General features: G+C 42.2%; 1 protein-coding gene across 1 annotated transcript; it reads right to left on the bottom strand.

Moving 5' to 3' along the window:
• Nucleotides 1–1,925: 1,925 nt before the first annotated feature.
• On the bottom strand, nucleotides 1,926–7,766 carry LAMTOR5 (late endosomal/lysosomal adaptor, MAPK and MTOR activator 5). The gene is given in 4 exon segments (XM_060233295.1): nucleotides 1,926–1,987; nucleotides 4,446–4,562; nucleotides 7,526–7,587; nucleotides 7,723–7,766. Coding segments are annotated over 4 exon segments (285 nt in total).
• Between the last annotated feature and the right edge of the window lie 3,420 nt (nucleotides 7,767–11,186).

Below are 11,186 nucleotides of genomic sequence, written 5' to 3' on the forward strand. Positions count from 1 at the left end.
ACAAAGACTTTACTTTGAATGAGACTGAGGAAATTAGAATTGGTCTGAGAATTGCACTTTATATGTACCATGCTATAAAATTGTGTCTCAAAGTAGTTGCACTTGAAGTTATAAATTATATATTGTTGAGACAATTACTCAGTAATTTGTTCACGGTACTTGTATATTGTGGGTTTCATCTCTTATTCTGTGGATCTTTTCTATAACAGTTTCTGAATTGCTCCCTGGTGACACACAGGAGAGGGCATGTACAGAAAGCCCTGAACAGATGAGCAGAGCTGCTATAGCAGAACAGTCACAAAGGTGGTTTTGTAGATATGGTGATCCAAAGACAATCAGGGCTTTGTATGTGATAATATCTCAAAATGAATGCAGTACCTAATGTACAGCCAGTACATTGTTTGCAGAATGTAATGTGCATGCCTCATCTAGCTTCTAATAATAACTAGACTGTAGCATTCTGTACTAACTGGCTGACTTCAAGGGCAGACCCATATAGAGTACATTACAATAGTCTAATCCATTACTGTGGCATGGATCTAGGTGACTAGGGTTGACAAAGTGGGAAGGAAACATTTTTTGTAGCTGTGTTAACTTCTCCAGAAATAACGCTGGATCCAGCCTAATTTGCTTCACAGGTTGATGCAAGAACCACGTACATCACCCTGACCTGCTCACAGGAAGGATGGTATTAAAAAGATACCTTAGGTGCTGTCACAGGAGGCAAACCTAACTTCCATACCTGACACTGGAGTATCCGTAATACATCTTCTGTCCTTCCACATCTGTTCTGACTGTCCTTTACTGGCATTCAATAATTTTGGTTTTCATTCTGGGTTTTAGTGATAAATTTATAATCTTTTCCCTTCTCAAAATGTATGTTTATATTGGCTATACCCAGGAATTAAGCAAGACAAGATTTTGAATTCTTTTCGTAATTTTTAGCAGCAGCCATGTCTGTACTAAGCTGTAGCAGACTCCCAGTATTTTCAGAATCTAAACTTAAGCCTTCTTGAGCAGAGTACAAGTTTTAACTGAAATACCTGTTTAGAAGTAGGAGGATTTTAGAAACTACTATGGGGATTAGTTTATATTAGATTTACAAACCTTCAGACCAAGCTAAAGAAAATATCAATATACCATTTCCCAACTGGAGGAATCTGCATTCCAAAGAATCACATAATGCAGCTATTTCATTCTGAAGTTCCTTTGTTTCCGATTGTTTCACCTGATCTAGAATACATCCAGCTGCAAATCCTATTTATTTGCTCAATGGGGATAGCTGCCAGAGGATTATGATCTTGTGGATGGACAATTTTGAGCTCTCTTCTAAACATATGGATTTGGAGGGCTATCTAATTGAGGGGGTCTCAAGAATTACTGAAATCCCAAATCTCTGTATCTCTTGATCAGGTGGTGTAATACAAAAATAGGCAAGAGTTTTACAAAATAGGCTAAGAAACCCAGGCTAGTCACTTAGAAGCATAAATAACTGTATTGAGAGAAGTTACATGTCTATTAGCATCACATTCCTAGGCAAATTTTAACAATGTTTGTAAAATATGAAGTTGTAAATATCGAGGTATCTTGTTCATGAAGAAAGAACATTACAGCCAGAAATACAAAATGGAATATACAGAAATTTAGTCAAAACTGCACCAAACAAGCAGTGTATTTTCCTCTTCTAGCACACATGAAGCAGCTGCTGAGGTGTTTCTGCAGCTCCACAGCAAAAAAGCTTTCCAGGTTTGGTAGCATAAGGCAGCAGATATTAAGATGAACCAGATTCCTGCGTGAACTCACAGTCAGAAGCAACTGGGTTCTTCTAATGACGTCAGATATAAAATCTGTATTAAATGTGAAGGAGAAAAGCAGTCCACGATAGTGAGTTACTGAAGGGCAAAAAGACACGCTGCAGGGTACGATCAAGATGCCATTTTGTGTACTGCCACTGTGATGCCATCATGTTTCTGGATCATGATATTACTAAAAGGAAATGAAATATTTTTCCCCCACATACACCACTATTATAATCCCGAGTAATCACATTAACAGAACTCTTAAAAACAGCTGTTACTTTTAGTCTAATTTTCAAAGTGTTTATGTGTGATGAAGCTGTAGCATTTATTACTACAACAGCTCTGAAGAAGTTGAAGTCTATGAAATAGGGATTTCCATACCCACAGCCCTCAGTAGTGCCCTGTCTGAGAGGTTTTTGCTTTTTATGTCACAAAATAAGATTTTACACTCCAATAAGACATAGATTTTGCTTTTCAGTGTGTTTCAAACATCAACAAACACTCGAAACTGCAGAACAGTCAAGAGGAACAATCTGGCAGTATCATTAACAGACAAGTAGTCTTGTAGATTGTTTGCCACAAATAGCAAAAGTGAGCAACTTGCTGCTTAAGAGATGTGCAAATGCAAGGGACAGACTCGGCAACATGCTCTCAGCATGTCTCATAGCATGGGAAATCAACAAGAAAGTTCTGTCAGTTTGGGCTCAAGATTTTTCCCAGTTTGAAAAGGCAAAACAAATGGTTACTAGTGTTTCCAAATCTGTGCCCTTTTTAATCTTACAGAGTTGCATTCAAAGTCATTGCTTCTGAGGTGCATTCCCAAATTCATATCTAATAAAAGTAAAAGATAAAGTGTCTTCTCATGGAATCCCCAAAGCAGTAAAAATTTACTAGCCTGATTACACTTACGTATCACAAAAAAACTTAACCCATGGACCTCCCAAGCAATTTATGCAAAAGTAATTACCTGTCCCATGTGAGTAGCAATCCACAAGGCCGATCAAGAGATTATGCAAGCTATTGTATACTAGTATTGGAATACTGAAGAAATCAGAGAAAGAATCTTCTCTTGCTCACCTCTGCTGTTCGCATGGGCCCTGGCTGAAGTGACAGCTGAGACTTGAGCTCCTCCCCCACAAAGGCAAACTTGCTTGCCTACCCACTCTAATACTGTACCTGCCCATTCACCATTTCCCCCTGTCTGTCTGCCTTCCTGCTCCCTTCCCTCGCTATTCTGCTGCTTGCTTCCCAGCCCCAACACTGTTCTTTAAGTGGGGAGGGGAGCAGCAGCTTCTGCCCTGTCCCATCTGACTCAATCTGCAAGTCCCCTTGCTCTAGTACCTCCCACATGCAACAGGGATGCTGCTGGATGGCAAGTGCAGACAACTTAAGAACATAAGAGAAGCCATGTTAGATCAGACCAATGGCCCATCCAGTCCAACACTCTGCGTCACACAGTGGCAAAATTTACACACACACACACACACACTGTGGCTAATAGCCACTGATGGACCTGTGCTCCATATTTTTATCTAAACCCCTCTTGAAGGTGGCTATGCTTGTGGCCGCCACCACCTCCTGTGGCAGTGAATTCCACATGTTAATCACCCTTTGGGTGAAGAAGTACTTCCTTTTATCCATTTTAACCTGTCTGCTCAGCAACTTCATCGAATGCCCACGAGTTCTTGTATTGTGAGAAAGGGAGAAAAGTACTTCTTTCTCTACTTTCTCCATCCCATGTATTATCTTGTAAACCTCTATCATGTCACCCCACAGTCAACGTTTCTCCAAGCTAAAGAGTCCCAAGCATTTCAACCTTTCTTCATAGGGAAAGTGTTCCAGTCCTTTTATCATTCTAGTTGCCCTTTTCTGGACTTTCTCCAATGTTGTGATATCCATTTTGAGGTGCGGCAACCAGAACTGCACACAGTACTCCAAATGAGACCGCACCATTGATTTATACAGGAGCATTATGATACTGGCTGATTTGTTTTCAGTTCCCTTCCTAATAATTCCCAGCATAGCGTTGGCCTTTTTTATTGCAATCGCACACTGTCTTGACATTTTCAGTGAGTTACCTACCATGACCCCAAGATCTCTCTCTTGGTCATTCTCTGCCAGTTCACACCCCATCAACTTGTATTTGTAGCTGGGATTCTTGGCCCCAATGTGCATTACTTTGCACTTGGCCACATTGAACCGCATCTGCCACGTTGACGCCCACTCACCCAGCCTCAACAGATCCCTTTGGAGTTCCTCACAATCCTCTCTGGTTCTCACCACCCTGAACAATTTAGTGTCATCCGCAAACTTTGCCACTTCACTGCTCACTCCCAACTCTAAATCATTTATGAGCAAGTAAAAGAGCATGGGACCCAATACCGAGCCCTGTGGCACCCCACTGCTTACCGTCCTCCACTGCGAAGACTGCCCATTTATACTCACTCTCTGCTTCCTATTACTCAGCCAGTTTTTGATCCACAAGAGGACCTGTCCTTTTACTCCATGACTCTCAAACTTTCCTCTAGAGGGAAATGTAAAAAAGTGGTCATGTATTTTTCTGCAAACCAGGGAGGTGGAGAGGTTAAATTTCTACAGATGGGACCACACTGAAAATTAGATATATTGATGATGTACGTGCCTAGCCAGTATCTGATTCCAGGCAAAGAACAGGAATATCTGTTGGATCAGATGTTAGTTTGGCTGCCTGCTGAGCCAGAACAGATATCACACCTGCATGTTCGTCTGTAAGGGTGCCACGACCTAAAAGACAGTGCCGGATGGTAAAAGATTGACACACACATACATATACATATTTAAGCCATTTAAAGATATAAGATGGAGTTAATTCAGGAGTGCACTATTCCTTACAAAAAAGGGTGGGATAGCATTTTAATCCTGTTTTGTTAGCAGCACCTTCTTCCACTTTTAATCTCATTTTATGAGATGTACCAAGACTACATCAGAAGAACTTGAATGAAATACTCTGTTCAAGGATAAAAGGGAGTACTAGTTCATACAACTGGAATTTGTTTCCGCTATATGTAGTTTTGTTCACTAGCTGAGATGACTTTTTAAAAGACACATTAATGGAAGATCTGCCAAAGGTCACTGCACATTTTCCAGATTCTGGGAGCAAGTAACCCCACTGGTGAGGTTCCTAGATGGCTGGCTGCTTGCTGAATACAAAATACTGTCCCACGGGGATCTGAATACGGATTAGGTTTTTACTTGCCTCTGCTACACTGTTATTGTCTTGGCCCTGTTTGTAGCAGAGTAAATACACCTTCCATCTTGCTCCAGGAGCCAGTTTGGTGTAGTGGTTAAGAGCATGGACTCTAATCTGGGAGAACCAGGTTTGATTCCCCACTCCTCCACATGCAGCCAGCTAAGTGACCTTGACTACATCAGAAGAACTTGGGTCAGTCACAGTTCTCTCAGAGCTCTCTTAGCCCCACCTTCCTCACAGGGTGTCTGTTTTGGGGAGAGGAAGGGAAGGAGTTTGTAAGCTGCTCTGAGACTTCAAGTGAAGGGTGGGGTATAAATTCAACTCTTATTTTTAACAGCGGCAGAGACTCTCCATATATCACCCTCACATACAGATTTCAGTGTTTGTCCCAGCAACAACATAGCGAAAGAAGTAAACTCTGTATATATGCAAAAATATTCATGTTTTATTCCACAATGAAGCAGGGCTTCCAAGAGAAGTGTGCAAACTTAATGGAGGACTGGGCTATCAATTGCAACTAATCATGACAGATATCTACTCCCTCTAGTATCAGAGTTGAGCCTGCCTCAGCGGGGAGGGTGGGTAAATAAATCTCTTTAAATCAGTTGCTGGGGGACACAGGCAGGATGATGCTATTGCAATCTTCCTGTTGGTGGGCTTTTTAGAGGTAGCTGTTTGACCACTGTGAACAGAATGCTGGACTAGATTGACCGTTGGTCTGATCCAGCACCACTCTTCTTATGTTCTCTTCCAATGACATCCACTTTCCCCTAATCCTTTTGTGTTGTTCACAATTACCATTATCCCTTTCCTCATTCCTTTTCTTTCTCCCCCCATTTTCCTCCCCTTCATTTATCTAATCCTCTTGATTCTCTGTTCTGGTACTATTCCCTTCTACTGCCCTTCCCAACCTTTTCTTTACCCCTCCTCAGTTTCTCATTTGTCTTTTCTCTCTTCCCTGACCATGTCTTCCATTCTTTAGGTTCTTATTCCCTTGTTCTCAACTCCACACCTGCTCAGCTACAAGGCTTGTATCAGCTGCCTGGAAATAGTAACCAAAGGATCTGAGAAAGGCAGAAGAGTTCCAAACATAGGAAAAACCTGCCTATTTATCAAGACTACAATATTCTAGCTCTCCTGGGGCACTTAGAAAACTGTATCAGACCAATTCATACAGCCCCAAGTTACAGTAACCAGCTGTTTTTACATTCACCATTCTGTAGCGCAGGGGTGGCCAACGGTAGCTCTCCAGATATTTCTTGCCTACAACTTCCATCAGCCCCAGCCATAACACATCAGCCCAAGAGATACTGTTGCAGGAAGACCCTGCCTTGTCAATTAGAGTGGGTGCAATGACAAAGGAGGTCTGAGGCGTAATCAGGAAAACAGCTTCCTTTTATTTGAGTACACATGCGCGGGCCAGACTCCCCTGGCATCTGCCACAAAGGTGGGAGTCTGAGCAAAGAACACACTGAAACACAAGCCTTTTATATTATTTTCACCCAGCCTTACATAGCTGCAATACATAGGTCATGAACTGCTGCTTATAGCTGCAATACATGGGTCATGAACTGCTTCTTTACTGCTAGTTTACTAATAGTTTACTGGTTACAAATCAGTAGTTCCGGCTAATTTCAGTATTGCAGTACGTTAGATGCAGCGCGGGGCTTTCTGGTCAGGCCCTGAAAACAAACCGCTGGCATTACAGTTTCTTATTGCTTAAAACAAACCGTTAGTATTTCAGTTCCCTACTGGTAAGCCAGGGTGCTTTCCCTGGCCACAAACCACTAGTTCAGCTACAGTTCAGCTACTGAAGCCTATATGATAACGCCCTCTACTGATGCATATGCAGTACTCTACCAGTAGGTCTCTGCCTTGGTTACAATAATGTCGCAAGCTACCTTTATTCAGTTCCTCTTTTCTTCCACTGTAGAATGCAAAAAGCCTTCAACTGTAAAATGCAAGAAGCCTTTTCTTTTGCCTGTCTTATTAATCCTATTTTGTTAGCTCAATTGATATAGATATAGATCCCAAACACATCCTAATATCTTCTTTTTGGCCTGCTGCCACAATACAAGAATTAAAATCAATAGCCTGTGCTCTTCAACTATATTAGCTACCTATTTTACATAAGTGACTTTAAGAATGGCCACAAAGTTCTAAGTTGTAGATAACTTGTATCTCCTTAACTAGGAAGAGGGGCATGAAGATAATTTCCCTTTGTTTAGAGTCCACCCCTACCCACGATTCTGCATTCCTATTAATTCAAGGAGGACAACTCGACTTAGATCATTAAGTGTTTCAGGAGTTCATTGTAAACAAGTTAACAGCCCTTGGTGTACACTAGGAGGAATTACCAGGAGTTGGCAGCAGTGGAGAGTAACCGATGAGGTAGTTGAGGGCTTTATAAGGAGAGAGTGGACAAAACCTAATGGAAGAGAACATGAAAGCTTTAAGAGGTATGTTGTATGAGAAGCAAAGTTTCTAAGTTACTCACAACCCAGGTTTAGTCCCTGAGAATTGGTACATAAGACTCCCGCAATGGAAGGATTCTTCATTCTAGTAAAGAGGAAAACTACAGTAACTACGCTGAATAAAACAAACATGTAAACAGTACCATGCCACCTCCCTCTTGAAATCCTGACTCTATAAAAAAGGCAGGTGGGAACTTTATGCGGAGAAGAAAAGGAAAACAGCCCTTATGTGTCTTCTAAATGGTGCTCCAACACACCTTCCATCTTGCTCCGCACCCAGAAGTTTGCTGTCAGCTGATTTTAGTCACCTGATAAGGGAATATAAACAGTGGCTAAGTAGGACCAAGATTCTAAGCGGAGAAGGCGACTGTCAAGTTTGTGTTGTTGAGTGCTGCTGCACGATCAGGGATCACGCGATTATGTTTTACTTTGAGCCTTAATTAGACTGACGCAGAGAGGAGTTCCATAGATAAGCGGGATTTATTTCCAATCGGACCTGTTTGAGATGGTGGATTTGTCACTTTGATTAATTATCATATTCATCCTGACTCTTAAAATGGCCCAGTAAAACAAAGTTTGAGTCCAGCAGCACCTTTAAGAACAACAAAGTTTCATTCAAAGTATAAGATTTCTTGTGCAAGCACACTTCAATATTTATTGTCCTCACAGCACATCCAGTAAGGAGTGTGTTTAAAAAGATGAGAGCTAGGAGATTGCCTAATGAGGTTATGGTAAAAGTGAGACTTAAACAGGGATTTTTGTGTGCAATCCTAAAGCTTTCTTGAGAGGTATAGGGAGGCAACTGAGCCCTCCCTCCCACCACTGTGGTACTGCCAGTTCCCGGTTGGGAAATACCTGAATATGTTGAGGGTGGAGCTTGGGGAAGGTGAGGTTTGGGGAGAGTAGGGACCTCAGCAGGGTATGCTGCCATAGAGTCTACCCTCCAAAGCAGCTAGTTTCTCCAGGGGAACTGATCGCTATTGCCTGGAGATCAGTTGTAATAGTGGGAGATCTCCAGTCCCCACCTGGAGGCTGACAACCAAATTTGATGCCAGTGGCAACATAACAAAATAGTCTCCACTTTGCTCACTTACAGCATGATCCTAAAGGGGCAGGGGTTGAAAGCACTCAGGGAGCCAACTGATCTTTGTGTCTCATATGTCTATGCCAGTGCAAGGACCAGTTAGGATGGCACAGGTTCCCAGCACTGCTCTGTCACTCTCAGGCACTAGTGGAAGGCAACAGCAGCCACCCATTGATGCAACTGCAGCATAGGCCTCTGCTTTGGTGTGGTTGTGGGCAGTTTGGGATGTGAGGCCAGAATTAGTTGGCTTCCTGAGCCCTTTCATCAGGGAATGACCCCTGCCAGAGGTGGAATGATATGCCAATAAAAAATATGGTGTGGCTGACAGGCACCAATTGAGCAGAAAACTCAAGTCATTGCCCCCACCACTGTAGCCTTGCCAATTAGGCTCAGAGGAGCTCAGAATGCCAACTACAGGTTTGGCTAATCACCTCTCTCCCTGTGGCAGCCAAACCCTCTTTCCCATCATCCAATTGCACCCCCCATCCTACAAAAACTTCACCCAGGACATCTTACAACTCAGTTTTTAGGGTGCATGATATAGGACTGTTTCAGAGCTCCCTGCCATGTGAACTTAGAGCAAGTGGTGAGCACTTTGGCAGTGGAAAAAGCACAGATAGGGCACTTAGCACTACAAGGTGAGCACTTAGTGCTGACACCCATAGGGGCAACACTGACAGGTAAGGGCAGCGATTCTAAACTTACTCCCCCACTCCTCACAACTGAGGCTGGGTGCCATAACAGTGGATCTTGCATTCAAGCCCAGCACTGAGTTTGTGCAGGTGCAGCACAAGCAACATCCATGCAGCACCATGGCCCCTGACATGTCATGGGAAAAGACACCAGGAAAGTTTCCCAGGAGATCCAGGGGGTGGGTTTGTAGAATGTGCTGTCATTTGCCTGGTTCCCATCCTTTGTCAATATGCCGCAAATAACCTACTGAATGGGTGACATCACTTCTGGTGATGGCAGGGTGTGTGGCCTAATATGCAAATGAGTTCCTTCTGGGCTTTTTCTACCAAAAAAAAAGCCCTGGGAGCAAGCCAGTCCTGAACCTTTTCTGTAACCAGATGCAAAAGCATTTTGTTAGCAAAATCCTCTCAGTATGTGTTTAATTAGGAGCAAGCCAGTCCTGAACCTGTTCTCTAACCAGATGCATAAACCTTCTGGATTTTGCTGGCAAAATGCTCTCTACATGATCATCATATTTAAAGTGAGTTTAAGTGGAAGTACCAGGGCTTTTTTTGTAGCAGGAACTTCTTTGCATATCATGCTGTCTGTAAAAAACTTGAAAACTAACTCTACTTAAAGAAAAATATTCTGGGTAACTCCATGCAGCAGTGAGTTGGGTATCTCTTTCTTAAAGGTATAAAATACAGTATAACACTGATCAAAATTATTATGGGCTAAAATCACATGTAATACTGAGATATCCAATGCACCGCTGCATGGAGTTACCCAGTATTTTTCTTTTAAGTAGAGTTAGTTTTCAAGCTTTTTGCAGAGAGCATTTTGCCAAAACAAGGGGGGGGGGGAACTGTGTATAACAAGATCAAGAAGGAAGCACAAGGCTCACGGTAAACACAGGCTATACAATAAATGATACTAAAGCAATTGAAAAAAGAAGGCAATGTAATAATACAAATTCTATGAAGGAATGATCCCATCTCTACATGAGACTTAATGCAATGCAGACTCGACAAAAGAGCACCTATGAAGTACATACAAAAGTTCAATCACTTTAAATTGGAATTCCTGTACCTTATGCTGTAATTTTGTACTGATTGGAAGTATTTTCTGATGGTCCCAAATTCTTGTTGGCCCAGGCACACAATCATGTTGTAATGCAATGGAATGCTAGCCTAACTGTCCTGTCAGCTGAGCGGCAATTGACGCCAGTTTCCATGCATGACTCGGAGTGATGGAATTTTTGAAAAATGAGTCCTACAAGCACGCAAGCCTGAGGAAGCCTCTGTGGGAAATGGGACAGTTCAGCTAGCATTCCATCCCATTACAACACTATTGTGTGCCTGGACCAACAAGAATTTTGGGCCATCAGAAAATACTTCCAATCAATACGAAAGTACAGCATAAGGAACGTGAGTTCCACTTTAAAATGATTGAACTTTTATATGTACTTCATAGGTGCTCTTTTGTCGAGTCTACATTGCATTGAGTCTCATGTAGAGACAGGATCATTCCTTCATAGAATTTGTATTATTACATTGCATTCTTTTTTTCAATTGCTTTAGTATCATTTATTGTATAGCCTGTGTTTACTGTGAGCCTTGTGCTTCCTTCTTGATCTTGAGAGCATTTTGCCAGCAAAATTCAGAAGGCTTTTGCATCTGGTTAGAGGAGGTTCAAGAATGGCTTGCTCCTAATAAAAATAATGACTGGATTAAGTGTGATATGCAGATGTGGAGATATCAGCATTGGTCATGAGACAGGAAACTTAGGTCTCAGTTGGGTCCAGGAGGATTCAGTCCTGGAGGATGCAAATAATAAATGGACATAAGTCTGAAGATATTAGTCCAAAGGGGTCATTTGTTATGAGGGCCAGATTTGTCACAAATGGGACTTTGTGGGGTCCAGCCATG

This window comes from Heteronotia binoei, chromosome 2, assembly GCF_032191835.1.
Source record: "Heteronotia binoei isolate CCM8104 ecotype False Entrance Well chromosome 2, APGP_CSIRO_Hbin_v1, whole genome shotgun sequence".
NCBI classification, from domain to species: domain Eukaryota; kingdom Metazoa; phylum Chordata; class Lepidosauria; order Squamata; family Gekkonidae; genus Heteronotia; species Heteronotia binoei.